General features: G+C 37.4%; 2 protein-coding genes across 5 annotated transcripts; both read left to right on the top strand.

Annotated features, from left to right (window-relative positions):
- The first annotated feature begins 158 nt into the window (after nucleotides 1–158).
- Nucleotides 159–10,702, top strand: LOC107104604 (palmitoyltransferase ZDHHC23-like). 4 transcript variants are annotated; one of them, XM_015404636.1, is made up of 5 exons: nucleotides 159–715; nucleotides 2,332–2,493; nucleotides 3,507–4,121; nucleotides 6,407–6,574; nucleotides 6,777–10,702. In XM_015404636.1, exons 2-5 carry the CDS (start codon nucleotides 2,375–2,377, stop codon nucleotides 7,048–7,050), a joined length of 1,176 nt encoding a protein of 391 aa, XP_015260122.1. In that variant the 5' UTR covers nucleotides 159–715; nucleotides 2,332–2,374; the 3' UTR covers nucleotides 7,051–10,702. The 4 variants fall into 4 exon arrangements, with proteins under 4 accessions (XP_015260122.1, XP_015260124.1, XP_015260125.1 ...); XM_015404638.1 differs by having other exon boundaries at nucleotides 2,366–2,493; XM_015404639.1 differs by having other exon boundaries at nucleotides 6,407–6,913.
- A 3,482-nt stretch (nucleotides 10,703–14,184) lies between these two features.
- Nucleotides 14,185–16,661, top strand: LOC107104609 (lipocalin-like). The gene is made up of 6 exons (XM_015404646.1): nucleotides 14,185–14,368; nucleotides 15,750–15,889; nucleotides 15,958–16,037; nucleotides 16,107–16,220; nucleotides 16,292–16,393; nucleotides 16,488–16,661. Exons 1-6 carry the CDS (start codon nucleotides 14,276–14,278, stop codon nucleotides 16,505–16,507), a joined length of 549 nt encoding a protein of 182 aa, XP_015260132.1. The 5' UTR covers nucleotides 14,185–14,275; the 3' UTR covers nucleotides 16,508–16,661.
- Nucleotides 16,662–17,413: the final 752 nt, after the last annotated feature.

Here is a 17,413-nt window from a genome sequence, read left to right on the forward strand (position 1 = left end):
CTGAGTGGAAGCTGCAAGGTCAAACATCTTGTGGGCGGAAATGTGATCCCTGAGGGTGGGGCTGTTCATGGATCATGCTCACTCTCTAATCTTATGAGTGCCTGTCATCTTTCTCATGCTGCACACCTCATCCAGCTCAGTGTAGATTATCAGGGCTGCTGTTGCCGCTTTTGAAGACCTCAGCACAGACCAATCAGCTGTCCTGCAACGGCACGACAGGCTCCCAGATCATGGTTGCCCCAACCCACTGAGGTGGATCCTAAATTTACCAAGCATGCCAGTGTTTAAATCTAAAATGGCAACTGACAGTGTACGCCAGGGGACAACTTGTAAACTATTTAATGTTACGTGAGCTGGTAGATGCAATACAATATCAAAACCACTTCAGGAGGAATCAAAGCTGCCTTCAGTTAGGACACATCCTCTATGGGAATCTAAGCAATGAAAAGCATTTCCCTGCACTGACAGGCTGCAGCTGCAGCCCAACCAGCGATGTAAAATACCAGTTTCCTTTTTTTTCCCAACCCAAATGACTGATGAGCTACTAGGCTGCTCTGTTCATCCTTCCCGTCAGTCACTCACAGGAGCTCGATGACAAGAGGTCATGTTGCTCATTTTTTCTCTTCATCCTCATTCATCTCCTTAGGACTGCTTAACTTTCACTTGGAATAAGGGAATCTAACTTTTTTAGGTGGTATTTTATCACAAACAAAAGGTAAGTCAAAAAGAAACCCATGATTTTACTTTGCAAATGTGTTCTTCATCCTTTTAAAACTTTTAGTATATAATTCAACTGCGCTGATTTTTATTATAGTTAAATGCACAATTATTCAAAAACTGTCATTTTTAAAATGATGTTTCATGTAAATCTGGGTAAGAAATGTAAATTCATTTAAAACATTTGTCTAAAGTCTCTGATCTCAGAGCGTTATGGTCTTGGGTTTACTGACCCAGATAGTTAGTCCCTTCAGATTCATTGGCCTTGTTTTAACAAATTACATTAGACCCTCTGGGATGTAAAAGCAATCAGAATTATAGTCATTTCTTTTTTCAAACAAAAAGTACATATGTATGAAAAAGCATGTTTTAAATATTCTGGTGGGAGCCTGTATTGCATTCAATCTGTACAATCCTTTAATTTTTCACTGTCGTCTGCACATGTTTATCATAAATCATCAACTTTTTATTATGTAAAGGAAAGTGGTGTAAATGTGATGAATTCTTGTCTCTGCTTTTTCACAAGGCAACACCCAAAATTAGATTAGCAGCTGTTATCTCAACATGAAATCTTAACATTTACCCTGCAGCTCAAATTAAGGAAAAACTAGCAGTTTTTGGTCCGATTTAAAAGGCTAATTTGAGGAGCATACATACCTTTATGAGGATTAAGCCATGTATCACAAAAGTATTCAGATCCCCACTTAATCACAGAAATGTAACTGTGTTTTTTTTTTTTTTTTGCAATTGTACAACAATATTTTGCCTAATTTTAAGTAACATGAAAGTGGTGGCATCGTTTTCACAGTTTCTTAACAAATAAAATCTGAAAAGTGTTCTGTGCAGGTATTCTGTAGAAGTGTTTTTTGCTGCTGTTACAGCTGCTATTCTACTGATGTATGGTTTTGCACATTTAGAGACATTTTGCATTTTTTTTCTTTGCAAGATACAGAAAAAGCATTGAGGACAAAAACATTTCAGTTCTTACCACTGATTCTCCTTTCATCATATAACTGAACTTTGACTAGGCCACCAATAAATATGATCAGATCTAAAGTGTTCTAATGTAGCACTGGCTAACTGTAGCATTCAGCTACATCTTACAATCAACTCTGCCCAAATACCTGAACCTTGCTGAAAAGATAAAGAATGATGAGGTAGTTTTCCACTTCATCTTGCAGACTTCCATGTTTGCAAACCGTTTTCCTTTTTGACTCTTCTGACAGCAGTGCCTTCTCCTTCATATAGTATATACCTTATTTTATCCCTGTATCAAAACAAGAGCATAATTTTGATGTTTTTTTATTTTTATTTTATCTTAATCTTTGAATTCTAAGACATTTTGCAAATGTTTGTGAATACGGGCCTGTACTACCTAATACTACTTGAGCGGTGGAGCTCCTCCAAAGTTACAATAGACCCATTTTGCTGTTTCCCTGTTTAATGCTGTTCACAATCAATCTGTCAGTTTAATATTGTACGATAATTCTGAATTCAGTCGCCACACTTTGGAGATATCTATGTGTTAGAAATATTTTTTTAAACATGTTTTTTTTTTTTTACTATTTAGCTAACAGACATGTTGCATATCTATCCTTCTATTTTCTTTTAAAGTTGTGGTGGCTCAAAACGTTAGTGGCATATTTAGCAGGTCACTATGATATGGGAGAAGCTGAAGCCTCCAGAGCCAGACGATCGTATGTGTTGCTGCGAATGTGATATCAACCAGTGCAGGTGTTGCTGTGACTGTGAAGACCTGGATGAAGCTTTCAGTAGGTATGAGCACTGTGATGAAACTGCTACAATGATACAGAAATCTGTGAGACTGTAACAGAAAGCTGAAAAAAATGTAGGAAGAAAATGTTTGCTTATTGGAAGCAATCCTTCAACGTGAGCCTCGTAAACAGGCGACAGAGTCCATTGATTATCCACAACTTGCTGTATGTAAACTAGAAAATACATTTAATATTAACAAAGAACAATTTGAGACAATTAAAAGAAAAAAATAGAATAACTATGAAAAGACTTAACTAATAACCAACTAAGTAAACGTAGGAAAACAATCAAAACTAGACTTATATAAACTTTATTGTTATTTAGTATACAAAGAATGCATAAAAAAATAAATTTTGATAGACACAGCTTTTCGGCATTGAATGAGCAGTTTAGCACTGAAATAAACATTTCAATATATAAAGAGCAGTAGTGATCAAAATGTGAAAAGTGTAGGAGAGACATGGTCAAAAGGCATTAATGTAGAAGGTTCAGAGCAGTGCAAAAGAATAAACAAATAGATATTGTGCCAAATTAAACCCTTAATCATGACATTACTATAAAAGTTTTCGACATTTAAAACGTCTCTAAGTATTTTTTGGAAGATATGTAGCCTAAAAGGATTTAATTCTTTCTTTTAAATGTGTTTCTGAGAAGAAAGGCTGAACAGTGAGTCTAAACTATCGGCACTGCTAAATGGAATCTAAAGATAAAACTTTTTTAATCTTTTTTTCACTAACTGATACTACTTGTTCGTCCTCTTTTCTGAGAGCTTTAAAGATTTAAATATGTTAAAAACACATATCAAATTTAATGTGAATTTGCATTTATGCTAAGGGTTTGAACACAAAGGAATGTTATATTAGAAATCAAGTTAATAGTGACACAAATGGCAGTAATTAGCCCCAAAAAGTTTGCAGCACAAGAGTTTCACAATTCAGCTGAGATAAACTGCTACTGCACAATGTTTGATGGTATATTTTTTCTGTTATGACTCATGTCCCTGCTGTCCATAGCTGGCTGAAGGAGAAACCACCTTCTTGTGGGATCCAGTGTCCTGCCTTTGGGACCATGATGGACAACATGAAGATCTCCATGATCCCAGCTCTGCTTCTACTGCCTCTCCTGCTGAAAGCTGCAGCTCTTCACTACCTGCTGGGCATCATCATCCTGACGGCTCTGCCAGGCCTGGTGCTGTCTTACTACTATGCCACGCACCGAAGGAAAAGACGCACCCTCTTCTTCCTCACCCTTGCACTGTACTCTCTGGCCTACATGTATTACCTGTTCATCACAGAGATCTTACCCCGTGGAGATGTAAGCCCACTGCAGACGTTTGCTGTGACCACTGGGATGATTCTCACCATAGTGTCCCTTATTCACACTAAGAGAGGTCCGGGATTTGTCACTGCCTCTCTGCATGAAGCAAACCATCAGCAGATGGATGCGGAGAATGAGTTAACCAATTCTGATGGATGTATTCAGTCAGCAGACTCAGAAAAGACAAGAAAACATCCAAATTCAACAAAATGGACCTTGTGTCCTGTGTGCAAAATAATGCGACCCCCGCGTGCTGGACACTGCAGAACCTGTGGATTATGTGTTCAACGTCTGGACCACCACTGTGTCTGGTGGGTCTTAGTTATAATGGTTTAGATCCGTTTCTTGCTGATCTTCCCAAATAAGATGCTGGATCTAGTGAATGCTAGTGCCCAGGCTGCATACCTGCAGAAAAAAAAGGCTCACTTTTTCACACTTGGATATGTTACAGAATTATCAGAAAATGTGTGAGTTATCTGTTAGCAATACTGCATTTGGCATTTTAATGTTATTTAAAATACAGATTGAAAAAAAAAACACTTTTATTTGTTCAGTAATGCAAAGATGCAAGTTGCTTAGAATCCTGGTGAGAAAATAACTTAAGCTTATCTAAATTAGATAGAAGTTAACACTGTTCAGATTAGAGATAAATATGCTTTGCCACTTTAGAAACATACATTTTATTTGATTGAAAATTTATATGGAGAAAAACTCAAAGTGGAAAGAACAAACACATTTGAAAATGTGACATAATTAGTACTCCTCCTTCCTAACCTTTCACAATAGGACCAACTTATATATCAACCAGCTTTGGGGCTGGGCAATATAGTTTAAAAATTAAATCTAAGCCTTTCTCACACCAGATTAGATTTGTATCTTTGAATGTCTTTTTGTTTTATAAAAAACAAATTACAAATGACAAAAATGGCTTTTAAAAACTTGCCATATCTAAATCATTTTCTCTTGTTGACTATAATTCAAAGAACAACTAAATTCAAGTTGTGAAACATGGTTATAAAACAAGTTAATAAACCTCCCTCCCCAGTCCTCTTTCACAACCAGATGTTTGATCTAAATTTAGCTCCATCCATCTTCCGATCAACTCTGTCCTGCTTCTATATCCTTGCAGAGCAGAAGTTATCCTACAGCATGATGCTCCCACACCATTTCATTATAAATATATTACATTTATTCTTTAATTCATGGATGAATTGAGCAGTTTTTAATTCACACAAATCTTTAAATTTTGGGACTTTTTACTTTTGAGGATTTGGCTGATGTGGTCAACCTTCTTAGCTTTGGTGAGGGTGCAGACAGCAGAATTCGGAATCAGCTGCAGCTACATGATCCATTCTTCAGGGAGGCCTGTGAATATACCATCAATTAATTCTACTAATAATGAACTCTTTAAGTATTCAAGGTCCTGTTGAGACGTAAGACCTTTAATCTTAGAAATGTTCTTTGGGTCACAGGAGGATGACTTTTTTACTGATATTATGAATCTTTAAAGGTTCAGGTCTGAATCCATCACCACACCGATTTAGAGCCTGACTGTCTGGAATTTGGTCTGGAATATTAGTGATAACTTTTAAATGCTTTTTATTTGGTGCAAAAAATATTTCTTCAGTTTTATTTTGCTTCAACTAAATAAAATATTGGCACATTTGTGCATTTAGAATTTTTTATTCAATTATTTACCAAGTGCCTGAAAAGGTCAAAAGTCACATGGTCACATCGTAATATACAGCTGTGTGTCGTCTGCATAGTTATGGTAACTTGTGTTGTTCTTTATTAAGATCTAAGTCAGGGGGAGCATGTAGATATTAAATAAAAGTCTGCTTGGCCTAAATGAAAAATGAAACACTTTAATAGAAAACCAACTCTATTAGAGTTTTTTCAACACTTATGCTATCTGAAGGTGGTGGGGAAGAAGCTGTTTTAGAATTTGCTGGACTTGCATTGAATCCTGCAAAGCCTCTTCCCATGGGGCAGCAAGGAGAACAGTCCATGGTGGGGGTGTGAGGGGTCATTGATGATGTTATGGGATTGGGGCACGCAGCGCTGGGATGAAGTGTCTTTTATGGAGGGAAGAGGACACTGACTAGAGTACTCTCTTATATTAAAAACGAAAACAAATCCCTTTTTTCATGACAATCTTCTATAAGGGTCAGATTTATGGTCTGCATTCCTAATACTTTTCTTAGAAGACAACCTTCCTGATCTGTGGGTCTCTGAAGCTGCTTCTGAGTTACTTTGGGCAAACATCTGACACCTTGACAAATTAATAGCATTTATACTGAGATTTTGAGATTGAGTAACAAACTCTTGGATTGGGTTTATTAATCAAGGGCTTTAAATTAAATCGGTTGCTCTTAGTTCATATGGGGACAGAATTGAATTGAAATTGATGCCACACTTTTCTTTATTGAAGAGCTTTGAAAACGATGGATTATTTTAGCTTTTAATTATTCACTAAGTTTGGTAAATCAAAGCTTCTGACTGTAACATGAGAAAATGTGAAATAAAATTTTAGGTGCATTTTTCTCTCCATCAACTGACTCGTCTGCCGTCTGTGTTGCATGTTGAGATGCTGCAGGATAAACAGCTGCGTGGGACAAGCAAATCACCGCAGCTTCCTGCAGACCCTCTGTGTGTTTGTGCTGACTGCCGTGTACGGGATCAGTTTGGTGCTCCGCAGCCTCTGTCCTCGTCAGTATCTGATGACGGCCCTCTTCTACTGCCCCGGCGTCTACAGCCAGCCCAGGTGCTGCAGCCCTTTTAAAAACTGTCTGCAGGAGAATATCGACAAACTTGAAATATTAATGTTTTATCAAGAAAAAGATGCATTTGGAGCAGAAGTCTACTCTGCGATTGACTTTTAAGTTTTTAACATCTTTTTTTTTTTTTTATAAGCTGTGTGTGTTATATGACATGTAGTGATGTGTTTGCTCCATGTGTGTTTACAGCACGGCCCTTTGCTTCACCTGCTGTTGGTACAGCAGCATTATCACTGTTGGATTGATCTACCTTCTGGTGGCTCAGGTTGTGAACATCAGCTTCAATGTGACTGGGCGGGAGGCTCAGCTGGCTGTGAGGAACAAAAAGGGCCAAAGCCGTCTGTGGGGACTCGTCATCGACACTGGGGAGTATTCACGTGGCTTCTATCAAAACTGGGTTGAGTTCCTCACCATGACAGATTCTTTTATGTCATTTCACTCCAGTCCCACAGACTTAGTCTAGTTAGTCTTTCTTTCTAACACATTTCACATCAGCTCTACACTGGACCTTGAGCCCACTGCTGTGGCATATGAACCTGACAACAGTTTTAGTTAAAAAAAATAAAATAAAAGCTTGCAGTGGAAATGTAAAGGTTCTTTTCTTTTAAAGAAAAAAAAAGCACTGATTGATGCATGTTTTAGAGTTAGAACTTGCTGCACAATTATTTTCCTCATGATTGCCATTCAGTTTAATACAATTTTGTTAATCCTAAGGGGAATCTATAATAGCTGTAGGTAGGAGGGATTTTCTGTATCAGTCTGTGTTGCACCGGATCTGGAGAAGCCTCTGACTGAACACACTCTATTATTGTTTACGTAACAATCTTCTCAGATGGTTTTCCTTACATCGGAAACCTTGAACACTTTGACTGTATCATCTGATTGAATCATCTCAGTAAAGTGCCTCCAGGTGACATTTTGGAAATTGGAGCTTTAAAAATAAACTGAATTCAATAGAAGAAATAATATAAAGGTGAATTTATAGGAATTCTTGAAAAGGTACAAGTCCTATTATTTAACATTTATACCATTCAATTATTAAATGAAGCTCTCAGTTAATAAAAATACCCTTTAGTAGTAAATGGGGCCAATCATATATAAAGAGAGAGAGTAGAGTGTATGAATAATGATTCCTTTCTGCATTATTTAACATCCATTTTCCTTTTGATCCAGAATTTTGCCTCATGCTTCCATCCATCCTTTCTCTTTTTAACCTTTTTGATTTCTTGTCAAAACAGTTTATTAATAACTTATTTGCTCGATAGATATTTCCCCTTAATTTACCAATGAGTTCATCATTTATTGTCTCTTCCACTTACCTCAGCAGATATGAAAAAGACTGAATAGTCTGTCCTCTGCTGCCCTCCTCAGGCCACTTCTGTTCTTCCAATAAAAATTCTCAGGAACTGTCCTACAGCAAGGAACAGCGTATCACCAAAGTGAATACACCCCTCACATTCCTGCAGGTACTTAAGTACCGTATATCTTTTCATGGGGCAACACTGAATACGCATCACTTTAAAACAAAGAGAAATAGTCTTTGTGCAGCTTATACAAAAGTCTAAATGTATTTCCTCAAAACAACAAAAACATTTGGCCATTAATAGCCAAAACCCTGGAAACAAAAGTGAGTACACCCCTTGGTGAAAGTTCCTAATGTGTCCATATTTTGTGTAACCACCGAGTTTACCCGAGCTTCCATCACCTTTACCTGCAGTCTCTTCAGGAAAGCAGTGGTTATCCTAAAGATGTGTTTGGGGTCATGCTAGAACACTGCTCAGCGGCCCACTTTCTGAAGGGAGGGGATGCTACTCTGCTTCAGTATTTCATAGTACATGTTTGAGTTCATGTTTCCCTCAATGAAATGTAACACCCCAACACCTGCTGCACTCATGCAGTCCCAGACCATCACATTCCCACCACCATGCTCGACTGTAGGCATGATACACTTATCTTTGAACTCCTCACCTGGTTGTTGCAACACATGCTTGAGACCACCTTAACCAAACATAATCTTGATTTTATGAGATTTTAGGACATAGTTCCAGTAATCCATTTGCTGACTTTAGGACATGTTTACAAGCTTTCTTGCGTACAGATTTCAGAAGAGGCTTCCTTTTGTGGTGACAGCCATACAGACCAATTTTATGAAGTGTGCGGCATATAGTCTGAGCACTGACAAGCATAAACCTCAACTATTCAATCTCTGCAACATTGCAAACAGTGATCCTGAACCTATCAAAGACAGCATTTAATCTTGGCCCCGGTGCTCCAGTTTCAGGGTGTTGGCAATATAGCACAGCCATCTCGTGCAACAATTCCTCTTTAAAGTTCATTGCCACATTGGAACTGCTAGTGACCAATATGCGAAAGTGGGAGAGCTGTACTAGAAAACTGAACACACCTGCTACCTATGCATGACACATTAACTAGTCACATGAAATGTTAAAAAGAAAAGGACAAATGGTGCCCAGTTTGACATTCGGGGGTGTAGTTTCTTCAGGGTTTACTGACTTTTGTTGCTAGTGGTTTGGATATAAATAGCTGTTTATTGCATTCATTCGAGGAAACAATGCATTTTTACTCTTATTTAAGCTGCACACACACTAGTTTCCTTTGCTATCAAGTGACATTTCTTTTCCCATAAAAAGATTTACTTCAGTATCTGCAGAAATGTGAAGGGTGGAATAACTTTTATGATACACTGTACATACAAAAGCTGTAAGCAATTTTCTATTCTATACTTATAAACAGACACATACTAACCGTTTTTTTCTAAGTGCCTGACACTAAATCAGACTAGACTTATGCTGCTTTTTGGTCTTTAAATCAAGAGGAACAAACTTGCTAAATGCAAAATAACAACTAAGTGAGCATTATAATTCCACAAGCTTACATGCTATTCCATTAAAAGTTTTGAGGAAACCAAATATGGTTGTGCAGTAATATAGCTTGCGCTTTATGTTCTTTTCATTAGGCTTGACAACAAGAGTAGCATCCATTTGTCCAACTCTATGATGGTGGAGGGATGAGGGCAACAGGTCCAATAGGGCAATGTGAATGCTGCCTGAGCACAGACCATAAGAATGAACCCAGAGCTTGTTGCCATGAACTGGTTTTAAAAACTGGGAAGGAAAGACAGGATGGCCCTTCTAAATTCCCTTGACAAAGAAAATGTATTTCTAATTTTCTCCAAAAGCAACCGCTTCTGTTCACGACAGTAAATGCCGTTGTGAGGCAGTCTGTTGCAGCTGCAAGGTTTTGCAAGAGTCAGCTTTCATAACTGCAGTTACATAACTTTTTGTTTTTGGCACAATCTCTAATTATTTTGCTTTTTATATTGCACAGCACACATGTTTAAACTGGTAAGGCACACATGCGCAAAGACTCTGAATTCCTGTTGTTTGTTGTGCATTCATAGCCCTGGAACAAAATCCTGGGGGAAAAAAAGTCTTTCATTTTTTTGGACACAGAAGTAACATAAGATGACTTAAGAATGTTTCCTATTTTCCTAATTCATATGGATGAAATAGCCTTTTGTGTTTATTATTTTTTTTATGTTTTATCATTTGATTGATCGTCTGTGCCTTCTAATATGATTATGTCTAAACTTGATATTCCTAGAAAGGTTGACGCCTTCTGGGAGTTCTCAGTGGCCTGATCTCTATGTTTTTGCAGCTACTTGTTTTTAACTGCCCTGAAAATATCTTCAGTGAAATGCAGCTGTTTGGTAATTAAGGGTCTGCTAGATTTCTTTTGTTATTATTATTTTTTTTTTTTTGCAAAGCAGCCATTTCTCTAAATTTCCATTAAAACCTTCTAATTTATTTGATATACTAGTATTGTGTAAAAGACAATCTGAGGCTTCCCTCTAGCCTTTTGAGTATTTGCAATAATTGCTACTGCTACTTCACAGATGGTTGCATCGGTGAAACATAGCCTATTTTATTTTTTTGCATTTATAGCTACATTGTTTTTTTTCTTCCACTTCATAAATCAATTCCCATTGATTCAATCTTTAACAATCTAATTCTATAGAAAAAAAAATGAAAAAAATAAACCACATCTTCATCTTTAAGATATGCATTTACTTTAAATTCATGACTATAGTTAACAGGTGGTGTATTATTATTATTATTATTGTTTTTTTTTTTTTTTTTCAAATAATGCTGCTTTTGATTTAAATGCCTGATGCCTGTAGGATCTTTGGAATAAAATCATCAAATCCTATTTGGGTTGTTTTTTGTGAGTTAATACCAATGTAAATTAGTATTAAATCAGATTTCAAAATTAAATTGTAAGGACTTTGTATCTTGACAGACTTTTTGATTACTGCAATCATCATATTGCCATCCAATTAAATGGTTAGAAATTGTATGAAGATAAAGCTGGTGATTTGCACCCCAAAAGAAAGCTATTCTTGCAGCTCAGTCTCCTCTCTTCACTTTTCAATTGTTGTGGACTAGTTTGTTGACCTGTCCTCCTCTTGTTGATGAAGGTGCTTACATGGCCTCTGCTGCCGTCGTCTGTGCAATATGTTAGGGTTTTTTTTCTGTGTTTTTTGCTCCTCTGTCTTTGCTTCATGGTCTCAGCATAGGGTCGCCCACTGACATGTACCACCCACAAACTCTTTCTTTCGTTTTAAAAAGAAAAGGAAAGTGATGGCTGATTTCCAATCACATGTAAAGCCACCTTTTGCTGCAGAGAAAAATGTTGGTTCTTTTGGACCATGTCTCTCTGAGACTGACACATCTAGAGATTTAAATTTTTCTCATATTCCAAGAAAAAGTTTGGTTAGATTGGATTAAATGTGTCCCTGAACATTCATTCATTCATTCATTCATTCATTCAGTCATTCATTCAAGTCTTACCAGATAATTCAGGTTGAATTTAGGTCTAAGCTCTAACTGGGTCACTCGGACACGTAAATAAGCTTGAACAGAAACCAGACTCTGGGATCTCTGGCTGAACGTTTAAGTTCATGGTCTTGGTGGAAGGTAGACCTCCTCACCAATCTGAAGTATTATACAGCCTTTTACAGGTTTTCCTCCAGGACTGCCCTTCATATAGCTTCATCTTCGCCGTTTGTCTTAGGAAATGCTTCCAGACAGCATGATGATGTTCAAGGTGCTAGGTAGTTTTTGTTTTTTTCCTGACACATATTGATGCATATAATTCTAGTATCAGAGTCGAGAATTTATTTATCGACAAAAAGGTATTAAATTTTTCTTGCACTTCACTTTGCAATATGACACTTTGTGCAAAAAATAAAAAACAACAATCCCAAGAAAGTGCAGAGATTTTAGTTTTACATTACATAAAGTTGAACACCTCACAGAGTATTAACACACTTGCAAGGCATCCTGTTTGATTGGACTGTATAAGAATGAATTTAAATGGTTGGAGCAGAATTTAATCCATATACATGGACATGAATTAAACTTCTTTATTCTTTTTTGCAGAACAATGATAATATATTTTCTGTGATTTAAGGCTGTATGAATAAACTTATCTGAGCAAAGAAAAAACTGAAAGTATTGTTTTGTGCAAAGCCAAAGCCATGTAAACAGCTCAATAATTTTTCATGGTTTTGTTTACTTAGTCTTATGAAGTGTATTTTAAATGTAGAAAATGTGTGCTGTAAACCCTTTTCGTTCATGCAGACACATTTAAATGTTCCTGCTGACAATGAAATCAACATTGGTGGCTTTTTGGCCACAGCCCTTTTCTTCTCTTTACATCCTTTAAACACTCAAAAAAAAAATTTTCTTAAACATTTTTGGTTTCTGTAATGAAACTGTTATAAATAATGATTTAGTATGGATCAATTTCCTTTATATATATATATATATATATATACACTCACCGGCCACTTTATTAGGTACACCTGTCCAACTGCTTGTTAACACTTAATTTCTAAGCAGCCAATCACATGGCGGCAACTCAGTGCATTTAAGCATGTAGACATGGTCAAGACAATCTCCTGCAGTTCAAACCGAGCATCAGTATGGGGAAGAAAGGTGATTTGAGTGACTTTGGTGGACTTTTGGCATGATTGTTGGTGCCAGAAGGGCTGGTCTGAGTATTTCAGAAACTGCTGATCTACTGGGATTTTCACGCACAACCATCTCTAGGGTTTACAGAGAACGGTCCGAAGAAGAAAAAACATCCAGTGAGCGGCAGTTCTGTGGGCGGAAATGCCTTGTTGATGCCAGAGGTCAGAGGAGAATGGCCAGACTGGTTCGAGCTGATAGAAGGCAACAGTGACTCAAATAACCACCCGTTACAACCAAGGTGGGCAGAAGAGCATCTCTGAATGCACAGTACGTCGAACTTTGAGGCAGATGGGCTACAGCAGCAGAAGACCACACCGGGTGCCACTCCTTTCAGCTAAGAACAGGAAACTGAGGCTACAATTTGCACAAGCTCATCGAAATTGGACAATAGAAGATTGGAAAAACGTTGCCTGGTCTGATGAGTCTCGATTTCTGCTGTGACATTCGGATGGTAGGGTCAGAATTTGGCGTCTACAACATGAAAGCATGGATCCATCCTGCCTTGTATCAACGGTTCAGGCTGCTGGTGGTGGTCTCATGTTGTGGGGAATATTTTCTTGGCACTCTTTGGGCCCCTTGGTACCAATTGAGCATCGTTGCAACGCCACAGCCTACCTGAGTATTGTTGCTGACCATGTCCATCCCTTTATGACCACAATGTACCCAACTTCTGATGGCTACTTTCAGCAGGATAATGCGCCATGTCATAAAGCTGGAATCATCTCAGACTGGTTTCTTGAACATGACAATGAGTTCACTGTACTCAAATGGCCTCCACAGTCACCAGATCTCAATCCAATAGAGCATCTTTGGGATGTGGTGGAACGGGAGATTCGCATCATGGATGTGCAGCCGACAAATCTGCGGCAACTGTGTGATGCCATCATGTCAATATGGACCAAACTCCCTGAGGAATGCTTCCAGCACCTTGTTGAATCTATGCCACGAAGAATTGAGGCAGTTCTGAAGGCAACCCGTTACTAGCACGGGGTACCTAATAAAGTGGCCGGTGAGTGTATATATATAAAAAATTTATATAAATTGCTTTAAGAATCTTTGTCTGTTTATTATTCAAATGAATAGTGAAGTCATCTTTTACTGGATTTTAAACCCAAAAATAAACATTAATGCTCCTCAACTGTCCACCTCAGCTCAGCACAAGTTGAGGCATCATTAGGAATCAGTTTGCATGAGCAGGTTTGTTTGTCTGCCTCACAACTGCTGACAGACGAGTTTGATTCAATGGTCCCAGCCAGAGAAAGCACTGGAGGACAGGCTTGTTTACCAATCCTGGGTGGGGGTTTTTTCCTTCCTTTTTTGACACATAACTCAACTAAATAATACTTCTACAGTTTAACTGAGGGTAAATGAACATGTTGGTGCTTGTCTACCCCATAACCCCCTACAGCTATGTCCTAACCTTGGGGTTGTAAATCTGTACATGTGTTTGCCTGAAGCTTCACGTGTTTGAACCCAGCCCAGGGTTTGTGCATGTGTGTGTGGATGATGGAGATGAAAAGGTACACCCCCCCCCCCTCTCTGCTATATAAGCAATCATCAGGCAGATTGTTCAACATCAGCCCTGCAGACCTTCATCCAGCCTCCAGGAATCATACCATCTCTTCAGCAGCCATGAGTCCACTGCTCGTCCTGCTGGGAGCCACGCTCTGCGCCCTGACGATGTCTAGTGAAGTAGTGCCTCAGGCAGACTTCAACTTACAGGGGGTGAGAGACGTTACACTATCAACTATTTTTATACAAATTATCAATACAGAATGTTTTATAAAAACACTCTAAAGGTGTTACTGCAAAGATCTGCAGGTTGATCTTCTGTATTATGTATATGTAATAGTAATATTTTAGATTTCTTTTGGAATTAATCAGTTTTATATTCTTTTCTCTCTTTTTTTACTCAAGACATAATAATAATAAAAAAAAATTATTCTGAAAGTACTTCATACAATTATCAGCCAGGAAACTTATGACATTTTTTTTTCTTTTATCAAAAATCAGATCAAAGCTTCCAAATATTCTATGCATCAATGAATGTTTGAAAGCACAAAGTTCCCAAAAAAAATAAAAGAAAAACACATTATTCAGTGTTTACTTCTGTGTTATTGATTGATTCAAGCACAGATTTATGACATTTATCACTAATTTAATATTTAGTTAATAAAAAGTTCATGGGGGGGCACTGAAACTATTCCAGTCAGTGTTATTGGTCTTAAATCAATTTGTGATTGTTACCCAGTTCAGTGTTGGGGGTAAATTAACAAGCTGGACTGATGATAAAACAAATATATAATTTGATGTCATTCTGCACTGCAGAACAAGACACATGAAATAAAAAAAAAAGTAATTACGTAGGCTTTAATGCAATGCCTTAAATTTTAATAACTGGTATTCAAAGTAGGTTGTAAACATTTTAGAATAAATATAGATATGATTTAACTTCTAAATATATATATAAATATAAAAATATTGCATTTAAATATAACGATAATAGATTAATAATCCCATTGATAATGGAATATGTATAAATTATGTCAAATTCACATATATGTGTTTCCCTAATGCTCCTTTTTTTATGGAACATTTCAATAATTTTAAACTTCTCTAAACATTTTTTTATTCAACATTAATTAAATAATTATTCTATCGTCTATCTGGCACAGCTGAAGCAGAACTTTATATATAGTTTAAAAACTTTAAATACACCTTATGGTTAAATGTTATTTAGAAAAAGGTCATTATTTGTATTAACTGACACATTTATGAATAATTAATACATATAAAACATGCATAGTATTCAATTTATTACACTGTCATTAGACAGTAAGTTTCATTCATAAAAATCTCAAAGTGTATTCTGCCTAATTTGTTATTCAGAAACACCAATGCACTTTGGGGGCTCCCAGCTGGCCCCTGGGGGCTTTAGGAATGACTTTTATTTTATGTCTTAGGCCAACTCTGTTTAGGGGTAATATTAATGGAGAACCCAAAAAATTCAACCTAGTGATGCACAAAAGCAATTGACCACTGTCTAAAGGCAAAAAAAACATCTTAAGGTTATTTAGTATCCTGCTTTTACCGTTTGTCTCCATAGATAGCAGGGAAGTGGTACCTTATCGGATTTGCAACCAACGCCCAGTGGTTCGTGAAACGCAAAGCTACAATGAAAATGGGCACTGCCATGCTAAACCCAACTGCAGAGGGAGACTTGGATATTTCATACGCCAGTCTCAGGTAAGTGTGAGTGAACAGAGAGCTGAATTTAGAAAGTAAAAGATGATTAAGTTTTAATTTCTTTGCAGCTCTGATGGTTCTTGCTGGAGAAAGAACAGCCTGGCCAAGAAGACAGACACGCCTGGGAGGTTTACATACACTTGTCAGCGTAAGTGCAATGTGCACGCCAATGTAACATGGTATGAACAGCCCCATATTAACCCATTGTTGGTTTCAGGTTGGGGGAGTGAGAACGACATGCGTGTGGTGGATGTCAACTATGAACAGTATGCACTGATCTACACCACAAAAAAGAAGGCTGGAGAGCTCACCACTGTCACCAAACTTTACGGTACAGTTTTGATTCTATAGCCACGTTTCATGTTCCTTTTAGCAGCAGATTAATCTATTCTGCAAATCCAGGCCGTGAAGAGGAAGTTGGAGCTGAGGTGATGGAGAAATTCAGACAGATGTCCTTGGAGGCCGGCGCTCTGCCTGAAAACATTGTTTTCCTTCCTAAACAACGTAGGTTTACATAACTGAAGGTTCTTTTTTTTGGTCCCAAAATATTAAAGCCATGGAAAAAACTAATTAACTTCATCTACTTTGCATTCTTCAGCTGAGTGCCCAGCTGCCTAATTTTCCTTCTCCGCTCATCATGTCAGAGATGCAAGCTGCAGATCGTCAGCATTACTGTGGAAAGATTCATCCAGCATATCTACTTGCATAAAAATCTTCAACCACTCTGCTTTTCCATTTACCTTTGCACAAACTTTGAACTCTGCTGGCAAAATAAAACAACATTTAAAATACTTTGTTTTATTATCATTTTTTAACAAATACGCAGACGTACATCCATAACAACACAGTTCGGATTTCCTTTTCATCAAGTGTTTACATCTACACGCTTTGTACAGGTCTGTATACAAAACAATAATTTACGTCCCATAGAAGTCTAGTTACACTTAACTATACAACGAGTTGTAAGTGAAATAAATATAAAAACAGAAATGATCACAGGTGTTGAAAGATCTTGAAAAGCCATAATATGCGTACACCACCAGCATCTGAAATTTGCATCTAGAAAGAGATACATCTTCCCTTTTCTACTAGCAAAAGTAGATCTGATGGTAGAGAACAGTTCAGTCCATAGTTCCATGTTCTGAAGCACCACATGTAGGATTCCCAACATTTAGACATTTCACTCAAATCATCTTTAAAAATATCTGGTTTCTCTCCTTTGTGAGAATTCATGGATTCGAAAAACAGTAATTTTGGGCTTCTCCAATAGATGCAAACAATTACAGACAAACAGAAATATCGGACATAAAGTAAAGCATTGATTGCACATCAATTTATGTGAATATGAGAGCAAACAAATCGCTTCCATACTGTGTCCACTTCTTTTACAGGTAAATGTTAAGATTGTGAGGGACTCCTGAAGCCCAGAATGATTTTTTTTCTATTATTTGACGCCCTTCTGTTTTTTGTTACCACAACAAAAGCATTATGTTACATATTGGCGGGTTTAAAGCACCAGAAGGC

Source organism: Cyprinodon variegatus, unplaced genomic scaffold, assembly GCF_000732505.1.
Source record: "Cyprinodon variegatus isolate N-32 unplaced genomic scaffold, C_variegatus-1.0 Scaffold1816, whole genome shotgun sequence".
NCBI lineage: Eukaryota > Metazoa > Chordata > Actinopteri > Cyprinodontiformes > Cyprinodontidae > Cyprinodon > Cyprinodon variegatus.

Bases quoted from the DNA above. Each gene is read 5' to 3' on its own strand.
- LOC107104604 (XM_015404636.1), top strand. From the start codon at position 2,375: ATGATATGGGAGAAGCTGAAGCCTCCAGAGCCAGACGATCGTATGTGT. The intron at 2,494-3,506 runs GTATGAGCACTG...TGCTGTCCATAG, and splicing joins CTGGATGAAGCTTTCAGTAG to CTGGCTGAAGGAGAAACCAC. The intron at 4,122-6,406 runs GTGGGTCTTAGT...GAGATGCTGCAG, and splicing joins CTGGACCACCACTGTGTCTG to GATAAACAGCTGCGTGGGAC.
- LOC107104609 (XM_015404646.1), top strand. From the start codon at position 14,276: ATGAGTCCACTGCTCGTCCTGCTGGGAGCCACGCTCTGCGCCCTGACG. The intron at 14,369-15,749 runs GTGAGAGACGTT...TTGTCTCCATAG, and splicing joins CAGACTTCAACTTACAGGGG to ATAGCAGGGAAGTGGTACCT. The intron at 16,038-16,106 runs GTAAGTGCAATG...TGTTGGTTTCAG, and splicing joins GTTTACATACACTTGTCAGC to GTTGGGGGAGTGAGAACGAC.